The 18,883-nt window shown below is 33.5% G+C and overlaps 1 protein-coding gene across 1 annotated transcript in view; it reads left to right on the top strand.

Moving 5' to 3' along the window:
• LOC142337188 (uncharacterized) overlaps positions 1-15,193 on the top strand; it is a 47,745-nt gene extending 32,552 nt beyond the window's left edge. The window contains exons 3-5 of the mRNA XM_075386318.1: positions 223-1,077; positions 12,881-13,180; positions 14,698-15,193. Of these exons, the coding sequence (XP_075242433.1) occupies positions 223-1,077; positions 12,881-13,180; positions 14,698-14,786 (1,244 nt within the window). The 3' untranslated portion in view covers positions 14,787-15,193. The remainder of the gene's footprint in view (positions 1-222; positions 1,078-12,880; positions 13,181-14,697) is intronic.
• The last annotated feature ends 3,690 nt before the right edge of the window (positions 15,194-18,883 follow it).

Raw genomic sequence — 18,883 nt, 5'->3', positions numbered from 1 at the left:
AGAGAGAGAGAGAGAGAGCGAGAGAGAGAGGAAGTACATCCCGTTTCAAACAAGTACAATTCAGATCTTTGTTTGAGATATGTGAACCGATATTTTCGATTGATCATAAGTGACAAAGAATGAACTGATAAGTGACAAAATAAGGCACAAATTGAACAAACAATGAATATCTTCAAAAATGTTGAACATTTTAAAAAGTTAACGCTTTGTAGTTTATTTCAGCTCCCTTCGAGCTGCCGGGGTCTGGCAATGCATCAACAGTAGGAAACCTTGTGAACGATTCCAATGTGAATGTACCAGGTCTCTGGCTTTATGAACTCGTTCAGTGCATAGGCGAAGGTGGACTTTTGTTGGTCACGTACAATACAAGTACTCGAGGAGCCGGAGAACGATGTATAGACGAAGTTTCTACGACTGCTGGACCTAACCTTCCCACCACCACTGAGAGTCTGGACCTTACTACAACAGACTCACCTAATCTTTCAACAAATGCAGGTCCCGATCTTTCTACAACCGAGAACCCTGATCCTCCTACGACTGCAGGTCCCGATCCTCCTACGACTGGAGATCCCAATGCACCTACGACTGCAGGTCCCGAACCTCCTACGACTGGAGATCTTAATCCCCCTACGACTGCATTTGCCGATCCGCCTACGACTGGAGATCCTAATGCACCTACTACTGTCGGACCTATCCCTCGTACGACTGCTGCACGTCCAGATACTCCTATAACTACAGCTCATGATACTCTTACACCAGCAACTACAGGACAGGTGGGTGGATCGACGACATCAGTAAACTTGACCCTGATTTCAACAACTTCGACCAGCGCCAATTTGTCTGTTGCAGACCCCGCAGGAACTGCAACTATCAAAGACATCGTGGCTTTCTGCGAATCTGACGATGAAAATGGATGCAATGATGTCGACTACGAGACAAATGCTGATGCAACAGAGAGTGCGTGGATGAACGTGATCAATTTGGTGCCTGGAGTGGCTTATGAGATTACGGTGAACAAATCTACCTTTGGTGGAGTTGCAAACACTCTACACTTTAACTCTGCCACTTTCTGTACAGGTATTTGATATTTTATGACTTCAAGTAACCAAGAAGTATGCCATCATTAGACGCGAAGAATCAGTTGAATCTATTATTGATCTCATCAGACTTGTCGTTTGCATCCCAATTTTATACCATATAATCACAAAAAAAAATTACAGAGCAACTTTCAGGTTTAATGATTTTCCAAAGCAGCAATTCTTCTGATAACGAAGTTTTGCAAACTCTTCTGGCATGAAATAGGCCCACTGATTTTTAATGGTTTTTGTTTCTTTTATTATTATATCAAAAGTTTTGGCAGCTTTTTAAACACACGAACATTTTTCTCACCATCCAAACTTATATGGGGATTATGAATTTATGCTAGCCTGGTTTCGTTACTAGGTCAACTTATGCAAGTTATTATTTTTTCCGGAGCGATAAAAAAGTAACATCATCTAAGGCTTCTGATGGAACAAAAATTTCTCGAGTAGAAATATGTGTCCTAAAGTTTTTAAAAATTTACAAACTTCTTTTTTAACGTCGTCGGACGCTTTCTTATTCAAGGCTTTCTGATTTTACTGTTTGCGTTTGCCATGCCGATATATTTTCGTCTTTTGCGTTTGCCATGCCGATATATTTTCGTCTATATATATTTGTGTGGGGAAAATCTGATGTGTTCAAAATAAAATAAAACAAAAGTTTCAGTTTGAAAAAAGTTTTCCACGGATGAAAAATTTGACATATTTGATGTTCTTTGGTTTGGAAAATTCAATAAGACTTGTCTAACAGATGAAAGACAAACAGATAATCAGCTTCAATTTAAGAAAAGGTTTCGCCTCAGCTTGAAAAGACACCATCAACGTTTTTCACTGTTGTCTATTTTGATTAAAAATGCCGTTATTTTATGTTCCTATCAACTAATTTCCAATTGTCACTGCCATTGTTGGTTTTCAGTTTTTTGCAATGAAAACCAAACAGAAATATAGTACTTATTAGCAGCCACAACGCAGTGCACATTTTTGAGAAAAAAAGAAAATAAAAGATTCGTACCAAACTCCAAGTCTGTATAAGTACTATACAAGCCTAACTGCAAATGCTCTTTTGTTTTCCAGTAGTGGACAAATCTTTATGTAAGTCTAACAAATCTGGTAAGTCATGACAAGACTTGGGTAATCCTTGCAATTTGATTCTTACGTCAAAACTAACTTTTCAAAAAATTTCGAATGAAAGTTTAGTATTTCGAAAAAGTTTGCAACATGCAACGTTTAAGACAATTTTTCAGATGTACTTGTGCCGACTGATTAAAAGTGGATGCAATTGAACATATATCATACCGCAGACATCAGGACATTACATTGGGACATTATTCAGCTTTTTCGGCCAAGTTTTCTGACTAATTGGTGCGTTGTTTGGACCCCTTTTTGTTGACAACTATTTTGGCTAATTTTTGGACCTATTTTCGACAGAATTTTAGATAGTTTGTTCGTTTTCCACACTTGTTAAGGACAATTTTTTTGTTTAATTGTATCGTTTTCAAGCATTTTTTCCACGTTTTTTTTTTGCTAATTTTCCCGTTTTCCTGAACTGTTTTGATAATCTTTGGGCTAGTTTTCGCGTTTTTCGGACGTATTTCCCATTTTCCACTTTTTTGGCTACTTTTAATGTTTTTAGACTTGCTACGACTTGGATATAGACTAGCCAAGTCTTGGGAAGACTTGGATTTAGACTTGCAATTCTTGACAAGATGTGCACAAACTTGAGATGTGCAAAAAATGACATGAGCATTGTTCTGAATCCGTTATGAAATGAAACTTGTAAAAAGGCTCACCCAGCGGGAATGCTCTCAGTTAAAATTCATCGAAGTTCAATTTTCTTTTCCAATTTTGTAACGTTGGGCTCATTGGTTTTAATATAGCTCAGAAAATATCAGTCCAAGAGAGGGTGGATTGTTTGCGGTCTGCGCTGTTAGTTACAACTTAACAAATGCAGTCGTTAATGAAAATACAAGAACTTCGTTTCGCTAGTCTTGTTGAGGACAAAATTTTGACGAAATGCGAGTCGCTTCGCTTAGTTGCAATTTGTTGGATCTAGTTGCTCAACAAAAATCTAAAGTTAAAAAAATTTTGCTAAATTGATGGAGACGTTTGAAGAAAGTGCTCAAAAAAGTTGCCAAAAAGCTTTAAAAAATGTGCGAAGGAATTTCGCTGTTTTCAAATAACTGCTAGTTTTCCAATAGAACCAAAAAAAGAGAAAGAGATTACGTCAAAATTTAATTAGTTTAATTTTGATCTCTGTGTATTTGGGAAAATTTAATCGTTTTCTCTTTTTTATCACTAGTATGGTGCTTCTTCTATTTGAAAATGGCATCTCAAAATCGAAATCAACGTCAATTTAGCGTAACAAAAAGTGAGTTTTTTATGCAAAAATGGATCAGATTGACCCTGATTGAACAGTCAAAATAATTGGTCTGACAAACATTTTGAATTGATTTTTCCTCCTCATGATTTGTTGCTCAAAAAATATTGAATTGGCCATTACTATGAATATTTATGTCATAACAATTGTCTGTTTTGTCCTAATTTAATTAGCTCCATTTCAGATTCTATAAGTTTTTTAAATGTGGAAAAACGTTAATTTCCCAATACAAATAATAATTTTAGCCTGCATCAGTTTACAAAAAAATGGATCCTGCTAGCTGGTAGTTTTTATTTACGGGAAAAGTTGCATCCTACCTAATAACTATTGCTTTTTCGGTTTTGATAGAAAGTTTTTGCTTTTACATCCCTTTTGCATTCAAAAATTTTAGTTTTGACTTGTTTTAATGATTATTTAGTATATTTGATGATTTTATCCAATCAAGTTGAAGACCTACTTTCTGAAAAACAAAATGAGAAACTGAAAATTATCAATAATTGTTTTTTCTCCTTTTTCAATTTCTTGTTTAAAGTCAAACCTGTTTTTTCATTACTAACTTATTATACTTTGATGTCAGTTTTTGTGTATTCAAATCTGTATATAAGTGCTTCTGCATAAATTTACCATCTATGACCACAAATCAAAACGTTAAAAAAATAACAAAAGATTTTTATGTGCAAACACACATTACCGATACTCCTTCTAAATATTGTAGTCCTGCGGTTTTGATTAGGTTTTTTAATACATCTGATTTCAATACGCGGTTGTAAGTCTTCAGCATTGTCCGCCAATAAATTGAGAATTGTCATTAATAACTGTAGTCAGATTCCTCTCCGTTGTCATAATGAGTTTGGTTACAAAATTTTACAACGTACAGCAGATTTCTCGAAGAGATTTGTTCCTGAAAGACATACTCATTAAGAGCTTCATAGAAAAAAACGTGAAAAATACCTTATTTTCCCAAAATGTTGAGGTAAAGTTGCTTTCCTTTTTCGAAATTTGACTTTGGATTTATCGCAAAACCTAATGTGGCACGACCTACAAATTCACATTAGGAATAGCACACTCATTTTAACCTGTACTTTATGATTAAAAATTGAAATAACTTTTGAGGTATAAAGTCGAAACCATATTACAACAAAAGTACCGTAGCAGTAAGATTAAAATCTTTGGTGAATAAAAAGTGTAGGTCCTATTTCTCGAGACTCTTATTACCACAGAATGAAGTTAATATTAAGGAAAGTTGTGTTCAGGTGGGTCCTTTAAAATTTGAAACGAGAATTCAGATGAGTCGTCCAATTAAAGCTGTCTAAAAAGTGAAAAAATACAAAGAATAATACCCAAGAGGGTTATGGTATATCTGACTACACTGCATAACACTCAAAACAGACCACAAAAAAACATAAGGAACGCTGTCAATTTTTTTATTAGAATTTCTAATGAAATTTTCCGGTTTTAAATGAATTATACACAGTCTGCACAGAGCAAGTAAACAATTTTTTACATATAATGGTAGGCAGAGGGTGTCCATCACTAGCTCCCAGGTGTGTCGACACGGTAAATGGCACAGTCAGATTATGAAAAGTAATCTCAACAAGGCGGCTCGGTAATGTGCGATGGCACATAAGGTTCCGACCCCGCCCATCCACAATTTTGGCATAATTGTCTACCAAATGAGGAACAGATAGAAAAACTCAAAAATTATTTTTTGCGAATCCCAAAAAAGCCCAAGTCTTTTTCAAAAAATTCTGTATGAACGATAAGATAGACTCCAAAGCAAATAACTCAGTGGAGTAAAAATTGATGCATTAGATTGCTGTTATATGTCAATATTAAGAAAGCGAGTCAAGACGAACAGCAAAATCAAACAACAACAAACATTAGTTACATCAAAAAATTTATGTCCCTCTTAAAAACTAAATTTAATAGAAAGTCAACATACCGTCAGATAAAATTAAAACTAAACAAAAATTACATATAAATCACCAGAAAACATATGCGACCAGTCCATAAAAAGGTTTGGTAACAATTATACAAAAAAGAACAAAAACAGTAAAGTAAAAAAATTAACTTATTTTTTTGAAACAGTTAACTTCAAAGTAATAAATACCATCAGGAATCAATTAGTATTACCACAAATTTACGATTAACACTGCTCCTATAGAAGGGCATTAGGACCTGTCCTTGTTCATTTTTTAAAGCGGCTAAAAAGAACAACAAAGAAAAACAAAATTTCAATTGAAACTTGCCAGAAAACGCTGTCAAAACCGTGAAGCCAGATTTTGGCACTCAAAATATATTTGATTGTGCCTTCTTCAAACAGCTATAATGTAGTATGTGGCCATTCAATTGTAAGACTAGGTAACAAGTAGACAAAAAAGCGAAGTGCTAAAGTATGTAAGACTTTTAATTTCTTTTCCGAAACAAAATTACATTCAATGTCATGAAAGGCATTAATTACAAAAACAGCCATTTAATTAGGGTCGTTTATTCATGAAAAGGAAGCCCTCAAGACCTGTAATTATCCAGAATATCTCTTGCATCTACAAAAAGAACGTCAATTATGACAAAATCAAATTAATTTACTTTTTTTTGTGAAAAACCGGTGTCGAAGCCAGTAAGGTCATAACAAATTCTTTAAAAAAAGATTTTGGGACACCAATCCGTTTTGTTCCCTTGACACCCATAATGTCATTTTTGACCAGTAATTAACTAACGAGATTAGGTAATAAAAAGAAACATAAAAAGAACAAAATTGCAAAGTTAAAAAGTTTTTTTTTAATTTTGGAAAACGATTGTTTTCAAAGTCATGAAAGCCATCAGCTATCAACTAATATCAGAATATCGGTTCTTCTATTCTTCCATGAAAAGCCAATGAAAGCTATCACTCTACAAGAAATTTCATACGACCGAAACGACAAAGTATAAATGACAGTTAGAGACAAAATTTAAAAATTCAACTGATTTCTTCAAGAAAGAGGCGTCGAGGCCGTTAAAGCGATGATGTATATCTTTCAAGATTTTAATATCTTCAATTGTGTCTTATTCTCAATGCTAATAAGGGGACATGGAACTGTCAATAATGTCATAATGTGACAAAATTAGAAAACCTGAAAAACTGGCAAATATCAAAACAAACAAAAATCTGAAATCTTGTAGTATCAAAGCCAGAAAACAATAACTTCACGCTTAAAACTGCAACCGAGAATAAATGTTAACTCAGTAGAAAGAAGAAGCAGTCTTTCTTTGCTGACACTATGCTGGAAGTTGAGCAAATTAAGAAAAAAATAGAGGAAAAGTTAATTAAGCCATTACTTATTGAAAAGTCAATTATTTTTAAAAAAAGAAACGACCATAAACTTTCAATTAAAAAACTAAATGCATTAGCTTGGAGGTGCTTAGCAAGCGAATTGGTTGGACCTATCACTCCTGAGCTTTGATTTGATATGTTCTGTTCTTTATTATTAAAAAAAAAGTCTTTTTTTTTAAAAAAAAAAGACCGACTGATTACAACCCGATTTCTTTTGGATTGTAACAGTCCAAGAATGGCCCAAAACTAGCCCTGCTAATATTTATTGTCCGTTAGGAACAATTGATTTTTCGAATGTTGTAGATATAGATAATTTGTTAGTTGAAAACTCAAAATAAATTCTGCATTTTTGATAATCAGCGAGTAAAGTTAGCAAAAAACGGCAAAGTTTTAACTACAGTGCACTCTCAGCGGACTCTGAAGTAGAAATAGCCCCCCTCTGAGTCTACAAAGATTGTATGAGTGTTATTCGGGGGTGTACTGTCGGCAATTTTAATCAAAGTGGACTAAAGTAGCTTATTTCGTGCTGTTTTTGATGAAAAAGGCTAAATTTTGAAATGTTTATCCAGATTTTTTGACCAAAAAAATTAAATCAAAACAATCAACAGTGCTTGTTCGTCTTCAAAAATGAAATCAACGACACTATTCTTAAAAATTATAACAAATTTTACTAAAATTGACGAAAATTTAGGCAAAAATTCCGGAAAATGTGAATAAAAACAACGTGAATTCACTCTTCTTTTCTCAGAGGTTTAAACCTCGATAACTCCCTGTAGAAAACGAAAATTAAAAAAATCTTCTTAATTCCATATTCTACGCTGGACGAGCTTTCTAATGATACCAGTCTCAACTCTCTACGATGAATATATCGAGCGGCGAAAATTCACGGAACAAAAAAAAACCCAGTTGAGTATATAGTTCCACCCCCCTCAAGAGGGTCGGAACAATAAAACAAAGGCGCGAAACACAAACACAAAGAACAAGTCCAAAACTTTCGGAAAAGTTTTCTTCATTCATTTTATCAAGCAATTATTGAGCAATTTTTTCATAATTCATGTAAAACTTTACTGAATAGAAGACCAGTTTGTTTAAAAAAAACAAAAAATGCAAGACGGATTTTTTTTCCTTTTCCAACACCAATTACTTTTCTTACTGTTGTGAATCCATGGGATATAAGTACCAATGGAGAAAAAATCATTGGTTTTAAAAATCTGAACAAACTGTTACTGCACAGGACATGCATTAAAAGTTTCACTTGAAACGTAATATTTTGGTCACAAATCTTTCTCTTTTTCTGTTTTTTACAAAACATAGATGAAATTAATTAACTTTTATATGAAAACACTACAGAAACTCGGAGATAATTTTTTTCGGACCTAACGGTAATCGTCTACCTCAAATAATGTCAAACTGAAAGTAAACCACTCCTAACATTAATTTTATTTCCAACTGATGTAATTTTCAACCCTTTAGGTTAAATTTAACTTAGTTTCCTTTAGTGTGTCCAGAACAATGAATGAATTTTTTGAGTAGCCGATTGAGAAATTTTGGGAAATTAGTATCACAAACACATGAAAAAAGTTGTTTGTCGTCGCACAGTTCGATAAATTTTTACGCTTTTTGAATGGCCCAATTGTTAATTGGTCAGGTAATTAGATATCAAAATCAAAGATTAGTTTTCTGAAATTTTCTTGGACTCTCTTACAACTCTTTTTTCCGAAATATACATAATTATCGAAACCATTGGTTTAAAACACAGAAAAAGGTGTAAACCTATCATTATTGAACAAGTTGTTCCAAATAATTTTTAAACGTTTTTACTGATAGTTTCAAATTTTTCCTATTTTTACTATAAAGTAACTAATATTCATGAGTAAAATTTGCCAACTAGATGTCTTAGTCTAAAATTATTCAATTTACTGTCTTATACAGATAAGAATATTGAACGAATTTACTTGGAGCGCTCACATGGTGGTTCAACAGCGAGACAGCTTATGGAGGACTGCGATTGGCGAGGGAGGTTTCGTAACGTCACACAACGGCATACAATTAGCATAGAAGGAAAAAAGAAACAATTTCATTTGTAAAACTACAAATTGTTACCTTCAGAGGAAAATACTAAAGACTTTTTTCGCTTCATTTGTCTAATTTTTCATTAACTCATCGAAGATTATATCAACTTAGAAGATAATGTCAATAGCCTTCTTGAGTCAATGAATATCGTTTTCAGCTGAGGGTTTTCAGTCTACTGCACGCTATTCTTCTAAAAGGCAGTTTACGTCTGTTATTTTTATGAAAACTATTTGGAAATTAGAGATCAAGCAGAAATTAAAAAAATCAAATTTTTTCATAAAAACTTAAATAAACTAAAATTTGCATTTCGGTCAAAAATTGTCATCATAAATTTTCCCAGTAATCTGGGCCGGAAACCCGCGAATCTGGCCCTGAAGCCCGCGAAGCCCGCGAAATCTAGGCTGGAAACCCGGAAACCTCCACTTTTCTCTGTTTTACACAACGGGAAACCAAAAATTTTTTGGAACTCAGTAAAAAACGAAAAAACGACGATTGGACTTTTCAGTTAATTTGTTGACAGTGAGGCTTAATGTTTAAAAAGCATCCTGCTTAAATGAACAAACAAATTCAGTCACACTTTCAAAACGTACAACATAAAAATCATGCAAGCAGGTTTTATTGAAGCAGACGATATCAAAATAGTCAGAGGTAAAAGCAAAACTCATTTAATTTGTCTCCATACGAATAGCATAGATTTTGTCAACTCTGAAAAGGAGCCCAAAGCAGTAAGAAATAAATGCTTTGGACAAAAGATCAGAGATGATGGTGGTTGCATTTAGAAAACCAGGAAGTTATTGGTGCTTTGGTAAACAAATACAAAAAATATGTATCAAAGTATGTCATCTGAACGCCCCAAGTTATTTTCGTCAAAATTAAGAATTTTCAACACTCCATCCACAAACTATGTTTAATTTTGCAGCTTCAAACAGCAGTTTCGAGACAATAAAAAATTTTGGCAGTGTTTTATTAGTTATTTAGCTGAGTCAATGAGAAATTAACGTTTTATCTTCGCGACCATTTAAAGATCATCTTCCTAAATTCAATTTTCCATAAAAAAGACAGATTGTTCTTTTGAATAAAATTGGAGAGAAAATATTTTGTTTTTGCGTGTAAGTTCATATATTAACGATTCATTCAGCAATCTTTGGCTGCTGTGACTACTCAAATGATTTATCTTGTGCTTTTGATGAAAACTACGCACTATTAGTTTGACAACTTTAAACACGACGGGCTTAAACAGTTTGAGAATTTTAATCACGGAAAGCCGGACGATAATCTTGAATTTCCCATTTTTCCCGCTAAGATCCCAGCCAATTGTTCCCGGAAACCCAGACGGGAATTTTAAATTTTTTGTTTCTTTTCTCTAAGATCCAAGCAGCTTGTTCCGGGAAATACTGACGGGGATCTTAAAGTTCCCGGTTTTCCTGGTAAAAAGCGGGTAGATAATCCCGGAAATCTCTACTTTTTTTCATCCCCGGTTTCCCGGCTTTCCTGGCAGGTATATAATATTTCCTGCATTTCCGGAAGGGAAATGGAGGACCTTGCTTAACTTTTGCATATCGTGCAATCCCGGGTAAAATTTCCGATAAGATCCCGCAATTTTCCCCTGAAATTCATGGATCTTAGCGGGGAAAAACCGGGATCTTGTTAAGAATTCCGGGAGACATTGCACTGAGTGATGTTAAATTCGCTTTTGTTTTCACTGAAATGAAACCGAAGAAGTCTTGTAAGAAACTCTATACAATTTTTTCATTTATGCAGAAATCGATTAAAAGTTTTAGTTATTCATTTTTGTATTTCAGAGGGTCCAAAAAATGTTTTTCCATTGGTTGCTGTTTTTCAGTGAGCGATCTTAAAATCAATTTGCAGCGATTGGTTCACGACAAAAGAAATGCTTAAGCGCTGGGAATAAGCCACTAAGTTTTGTGCCGATTGTTTTAGGTTATTTTTTTGGACTTATTCGGTAATTTATCGCCAACTTCATTTCATTTTTCAATATTGTCTCCGAATTTCAATCGCTTGTAGCAGCTAATTTTTCTGGAAGCGCAAAAAATGTTCCAAATAGTGATTTTTAATTGTTTATGTTCAACTATAGTGAAAACAATTTTATTTCCTCCTTGCAGTATTCCGATTTGCACAGCTTTACGTCAGTTAATAGTTTTCAAATCAAAATTAGATTTTACAAACTAAACTTTTGGGCTTCATTTTAATCATTACAACTGTTGTTAAAGTGAAAAAGAGATATCAAAAATATTGAAAAATCCTAACAGAAGACGCCGTCACTTGGCCTATAAAGTACTTTTCATATTAGTTGTGCGAAACTATACAAATTATATCAAAATTACGAATAATTTGTAACATACGTTTAAATTACAAACAATCATTTTGATATACTCTTTTCCCTATATTCAAAGTCAAGACCTTGTTAAAAATTGCATAGATTTAAATGGTTATTTTATTTATGTAAATGCTAGAATTTAGCTAAAATGGTAGCAGAAAAGTTCCCTAAATTAGTTCAAACGAAATTAATTAATAAAATAAAGCCTTTCAACTTAGGCGCTCACTGATGTGTATTATATGTATGAAACATCAGTAACTAAGTCGTGCTCTGAGGGACTTTTCAGAAGAATATCAATCACGCTGAAAATATATGGGCTATCATTTGGTGTTATTTAGATACGAAACACTATTTCTCAATTCAAAGACCGGATTTAACAAATAAAGTTTAATTAGAAACAACAAAATACTACGATCGCAAACAATAAAACAATGACAAAAACAACATTTTTTAAATTTTTGTTTTATGAGGTTAAACGGCTGAAGAGGAAATTTGAAGTAAGTACTGAACATTTTTTAGAAAAAGGATTTTTGAGAAATTAATAGTTTTTTAACTTTTTCAAACAGATGGAAACTTCAGAAATAAATAAAGCAATTTCTCTTTATTCACCAAATGAAAATCCAGTGTATTTTCCCTATAAACATTTTTTGCCTGCGTTACAAGTTCGTCTTTTTGAATTGACTGTGAAGGAAAAAAAAAATTGTTACAGCAGTTTTAAGTAACTATTATAAATGAACTTTTTGTAATTAACAATTATAAAAAAATACAACAGTTAAAAAAGGATCTTTTTGTTTATATCTTTTGCATGTGGTTGTCCTCTCAAATAAATATATATTAGATAATCAGACCTATAATGTACAAATACTTAAAATATACAATGCAGCTTGTAAAACAATGCACTATGTAGTTTGAAAATTCGGGCACTGTCGGTTCACTTTGTTCTTTTTGAAACGTCTCTGGAGTCGGATTAGTAGCTATCGATACAAAAACCTGAGGGACAAATTGTGTAACAAGTTTCCACAAAACTGTCAAATTTGCTTTTTTTTGCAGAATTTGGTGACAAAAAGTGTTGCAATTTCCAAACAATTCTTTTGCAACCATGTTTCACATTTCAAGCCTTACTTTACATGTTTTAAGATGCATTCCGTAAAAAACGATGGTTGAAATGGACCAATTGGTCCGTTTCAGTTTGGCAAGGACCCTATTCTGTAGTGCTAGAACCATTAGATAATGATGTGCGCGGCAAAAAATTTTGACGCAATTTTTTATTAATCGGTTACTTTGAAGTTATGATGACATACAACTTGAATTGGTTGTCTTATTTCTGTTTACGTTCCCGAGAGACGTTCCCAATTAATTTTTTCTATCTGTTTCATATTTTTGAAATGATAAAGAGAAATTTTTCTCGAGATCTGCTATATTTGAATTTTTTCTAACTTCAATGGTTGCAGCTTTTCAAAATTTTATCAATTATTGCGCAAGTTTTTGTAGCTGTGGAGAAACTAAGATAGTAGAGAGGGCAGGCGAAGCCTGAAGCGAATTCAGCTACGTAGATGATAGCGGAAATGTGCCAAATTTGAAGAAAATTGTGAGAAAATTATTGAAATCAATGAAATACAAAATCGGCATAAAGATATCTGAAATTTGTCCACCTAGATATTTTGAATTTTCTTGGTCCCTAAGAGTATTTTTGCTTGCTTTAGACCCAATTTTCGATCTGTATCACATTGATTTGACAATCATCAATGACACTTCAATCACTCTCGAATTGAATGAGAACTCCTATAATTTCGACAACGGAACAGTGACGGCATACAACAGCAATGGTCAATTCGTGGTAGAGGCATCCTTCAGTCGACTTCAGTTTCCAATTAACCTCTACAATTTGGCTACTGACAGTATCTTCAACCTTACGTTTACTTTCTCCATCGGAACCCAAGGGAATTGCGAGAATGGAGGCATCAAAACATCAGAGCATTTCTCCCTACTTTACACTCCACCTGGTAATGATTTTTTTTCTGAAACTATTCTCAAGCAGGCTATTTCAATACATTTGTTATGCTTTGAGTTTTGCCACCTACGCCTTTTGGTAACAGTTCAGCAGCAAAATTTAGTCAAATGATAGAGTATTGAACCAGAAACAAATAAACCCTTTTTTGCATTTCCCCGTCAAATTGCTTGCAACTCGATTTTTCAGTCATCTCCATCAAATCCAACTATTCGGGAACTGTTTTTCAAAAACAAAACGGACATTTAAATTTTGACGGGGTTCGATCCATTACGCTGAAAAAGATTGGATCAATAAATGATATCAGGTTCCAAAATTCTTAATTTGAATGTATTTTCTTAAGAAAAACTAACAGTAAAAATTTATAAAAACGACAATCATGCAACAAAGATTACGATTTCTGCTCAAGCCAACGACTAGTGATCATTGGAAGAGAAACAAAACAACAGTGGGTGGTAAAAATCACTAACTCTTCATCATTTTGTAGTTTTTCTGCCAATCATTTGTAGTCAATTTACTTCCGAAAACCCAAACTTTTGACGGACTAATGATTTTCCAGGTCAGTGAAAAGTATATAAAAATCCAGGTATACATAGCAAAGAAGCGGGGGTACTGGTAAGTACTAAGATGTTAAAAGAAAAAAAAACATTATTTGATTAAGGAGCGGTAGGCTTGTGAAGTTACTATCCCTCCCAGTAGTATCATACTTTTTGATGTTAATCTAGGAGAACTGGTGGAATTGTGGATAGGATAGACCTCCATCCTGGTTATTCAAATTCCATAGTTTACGCAAAAGTTATCCCTATTGAACGAGATTCAATTAATTAGAATTGAGAGAGGAATTGTCCGTCAAGTGTATTTGATTTGAATTTATTTATTTGTATTTTCACTATTGAGTACTAATTGTTGAAGTTTTTTCCGGCAACTTTTTCCCAGACGATTTGATTGGTTCATCATAAAAATAAGCGTTAAGAAATTGTTTGTTGAAAAGATTTCACTCAGAACGACAGAAACTGAAACCGAGATTTATGAAGCCCCAATTTTACGCTTTCAAGCCAATTTTTTAATCACTTTGATCCAATCTGACATGTTGGACCTGAAGAGACTCATTGACACTTCACTAGATTTTGTGACTATGCAACGACTTTATAGCCAGTGGTTAGTTAACTTGTTTCAATATCAAAAACAATTGGGAAAAAATTTGGAAAAGTCTTAAGAAGATTGAACAAAATTAGCTGAAACCCGGGGTCAAGACGTCAGCGCCGTTTCAGCGCATTATTTTGTAAGAATGCGTTGAATGCCCTGAAACTACTTAAGTAATCAACTGAAAACCATCTGAGAATCAATTACGCCTTAGAAACGCTCGCGAAAAATACGCAAACAATATATATATATATATATATATATATATATATATATATATATATATATATATATACATATATATATATATATATATATATATATATATATATATATATGCAGCAGTAAAGTTTTATGTGTTTTGTTTAGTTTGCTCTTCTTCCTATTTTCCTCTGACGTCACTGATTGGACTGGTCGCCCTTCTGCTGCCATCAATTTTCATGCTCTTCAATGAATGACTGAACGAAAAAAATGTGAAGTTGCTACCTTGAGTTCTTGCATTATGATTAGAGTTCAAGAAAAAAACTTATCTTTTAACAAATGTATAAATGAATATTAAATTTTAACTCAAGTTGGGTCCCCAAAAACGCCATCGTTGTGTCATTGTTATTGCATTGCAGAATCCCATCAGTGGTCCCTTCAGTCTGCTCCATTACCATTTTACGGTTGCTAATTATAAGTTTTTAACATATTTTCGAATTATTTGGTATTTTCGTTTTCCTCTTTATTAATTTGTAACTGAATCTCATTAATGACAGGTCCCATATTTTTTCTATTGAACTTTGTTGAAGTTAGATTTTTCCTAAGGGTATTTTTACGCGGATTCTATTGATTGCAACAATGTCAATTTACAAACTGAATAAAATCAAAGTTAATTAAAAATTTGAAAAATTAATAATAAATTTTTATCTCTACTGTGCTTCTCCTCGTGGAAAGGAACGATCATTTCTTTCTGAAAAGGAGCAACAATGTTTCAAATCTAGAGGTTTGTGCACAGTTCTAATTAAGTAACTCTTTCTAATCTTCTCTCATGATGAAAATTTCGAACCGTGTAAAACTTTTGTCAAAATCAAGATCCACTACCTTAAGCTAGCCAGCATTAATTGGTAAACAAACATATGGAAAGAGCACTGGCTGGAAAATAGAGGCCGCAACAAGCAAAAAAAAATGAGATAATGATTTCAAAGGGCAAGAAGATTCGCTTAATATTTGAACATTGATTTTCATATGATTAATCATAATAGAGGAACATTCAAAACCCAGATATAAACTCAGATATAAAAAAAACCAAAACTGAGTCATTTTGTCTGTTCACTCATTTAACATTGTTTTATTTCAAATCAAATAAAGTTCGACTATTTTTTTGCCAGTGAAGAGCCAAATTTTTGGCTAACATCATGGGAACCTTTATGATTTTTTGCTTTTTAGAATACATGGTATGGTGGAGCTAGGCCTTCATTACAATTGGGTAAGGTGTATATTGAAAATTCTGATTTTATATATTTTTTGACAGTTTAGAGATAGCAATTCAATTGAATGAGTTGCAATAGCAAAAGTTAGGTGTTATCACGACTAGTTGGAGTATCAGAGAACTTGCGATAAAATCAGTGGTCAGTCTGTTTTTGGTTCACATAAAGGATTGGAACTTAGGTAGCCTTGGGTGCAAGTATTTTTAACAAGTCAAATTTCCTTCGTGCAACATTTACAGCAGAAGCTGAGAGCTTTAGGGTTAGTTTAAACCAAAGAATTGTGAGTAATCTTACTAAACAGATGGCATATAATAAAACCATCGGATTGCAGATGAAGATGCAAGTGAGAAAAAACAAAAAAAATCTAATCCTCCCTCTTGATGAACTAAAAAATCGTGCAAACTCCATGATTCACTACTATGCAAACTCCAAGTGTTATGAAAATGCGATCAGAGGCATCTATTATTACTCTGCAAATTTCTTTAAAAAATATTTGATTTTTTTGTATGTAGCTTCAACATAAGGTATGCAAATTTGCGTCCAGTAGAAAACTCATACAGGTCCCTTGATGAACACTTTTCTCAATTTTCGTTTTAGTTATTTTATATTATTCATCGATGAGATTTTAGTTTCTATGAATTTTTGCTGTTGAAACAATGAATGCAATGTCTTCTATGGATTCATGCTTATATCTATCTATACCGGGTAGTAGAGTTATGCGAATCTCGTTAACAAAATATCGAAACTGAAATTGTTTAAATTTGGAACAATTTTTGCCGCTCCCACTACAGTTGCGTGTTGATGTTACGTGAGGCCAATGATGTCAGGTCCATCGAGACTGTGAGGGGGTCGGTTTTGGCAGAGTTCAAAATATTTGATTTGTAGTCAATTAGTTCATTATCATGATGACAAAAAAAGAAATATTAAAATTCTGTGCTATTTACTGAATAATTGCTATTCATGAAAGGAGTGAATAAAAATTTCATTCAACATACTCTAGACAAGATGTCAGCGATAATCACAGCTAAACGAAACAATAAGATTGCTGAATGCTAGCCGCAACTGGTAAGAAATCAGTGTTTGCTTGTTTTATTTAATTTTTTACAATTAACGATCTTTGATTTCATCCCCTGAAAATAAAACGTGCCGTCAATTTTAGCATGAAACGCTGCGGTCTCACGATGATGCGGAATAAAAGAACACAATACATTAAATGCAATTGTTGCGAAATTTCTATTGACTTTCATTACAAAAACTTCGGTTGTTAACGACACTGTAAAATTCAACGCTTTTAACACCAATTCTTGCAGAAATTACCGCTAATTTCACAGAATCCGTCGCTGAATGTTTTGATTTTTGCAGTAAAAAACTACTCTGACCACAGATTTCGTGCCCAAGAAGTGGAACCGATAATGACAAGCAAATTTATTATTTATTGTTCCGAACAAACTTAGAGACTGGGAGGAACAAAATGCTCAACTTGGTTTTTACAGCTGAAAAAGGAGTATTTTTATTCCACAGATTTTTCTTTTCAGCTGACGCAAGTTTGTTCGTCTTTTGAATATTGACTTCGTACTTTTCGAACATTAATTTCTGATTTTGAACGTTAACTTCTGTTTTCGAACATCGGAGTTTGCGATAATACCGAAAGTCTAAAAGTCATTTTGAAGTTTTCTTTCCATAAGTGTGTAAAAACCAAGCTTTTATTAAATCAAGCTAACAAAGAAAAGTTGCTCTTGAAGTTTTGCCGGCATATGCTGTGTTCTTTGTCGATTAACCTCATGAACGACGGGTCTCATTTAAAATACAATTGGGCTTAAATTAACCTTTGCAAGTTTTCATTGAATGGCTTATGATCTTTTCGGCCCTTTATTTTTTGTTTTAAAAAAATTCGAATTCGTGAGATTTGACCATTTTTCTCTTTTTGCTGTCTTTTCACTAAGCCTCATTGACCTCCGGAGAAAAACAAGTGATAGTTTTAAAGTTTTCCATTGATAGCTAACTGATTCATGTTTTCAGAAAATAATAGGTTTTGAACAGATTTGTAAATTATTTGGCAGTTTCGTTTTCCTATTTGTTGACTTGTAACTTAATCCTAAAACAGGTCCCCTATTTTCTTTATTGAAAAAAATTTAATATTTTACATAGCTTACATACAATGGCTTGAAAGTACACGAATTCTGGAAAAATCTCTTCAAGCCGTCGTATACCGTTCTAAATTTATAATCATCTAGCCGGCTTCAAAGTTGTCTCGGCTGCTCTTCCTTTGCAGTCAGAGGTGATTCCATTGCTGTTTATTTTATCCCGTTCTATTTTTTTGATCTCATACTTTTCTGAAAAGTACAAACTTTGCAATGTTTTTCTCTTTCAAAGGTTTTCTACTTCACTTGGTTCTAATTGGGCAGCCAAGTATTCCATTTCAATCAACAGAGTCTATTCTGAGAGCTCGCGTTTGTTGATAACTACAGTTAGCACATCAATATTTGGTTTAAATTTTTTGTTCTTGCATCTTAATTCTGAGGAAACTTCGCAGTACTTAAAGTTGTGGAAGTGTTTTTTGAAACAAGAAGCATTTGCCAAAATATCTTTTTTCAACAACTTTTGATTTGATTTGGGTTCTTTCTGGGCCATCTTCAATGCAAATTATTAGAAAGATCCGATTTCAGACAATGCTCCAAAGAATTTTTCACATCTCTTACTGAGAGAAAAATTGCTATCGACAACGTGGTCAGTGCAAAAATTTCCGGAAATCGTTGCTTGGTCCTTCGATGTCACCACACGTTTTGTGAACATCACTCAAAACAAAAATGTTAGGGACTCTTACAATACTCAAAAACATATTCGGCAAGGAGCAAACCATTCCGGCTCTTCTCATCAATTTTCCCTATCTAAAATCTGTCTTTGCAGACGACGGTCATCAGGATCTGGGCCAATCGTTACATTTCGGTCGCCGAAAATAAGCAGAGTTCCATAGAAGATCTGATCTGTAATCCGTGCGCAGTCCGCCAGTTCTCTTAAGTTTGTCATGTAATAATTTTTGCCAGCAATCTCATTTTGGGCAGAGGTATTAAATTTTTTCTGCTATT

This window comes from Convolutriloba macropyga, chromosome 3 (genome assembly GCF_964194025.1).
Source record: "Convolutriloba macropyga chromosome 3, txConMacr16.3, whole genome shotgun sequence".
Classification (NCBI taxonomy): Eukaryota; Metazoa; Xenacoelomorpha; order Acoela; family Convolutidae; genus Convolutriloba; species Convolutriloba macropyga.
This window is presented reverse-complemented; position numbering and strand designations above follow the sequence as displayed.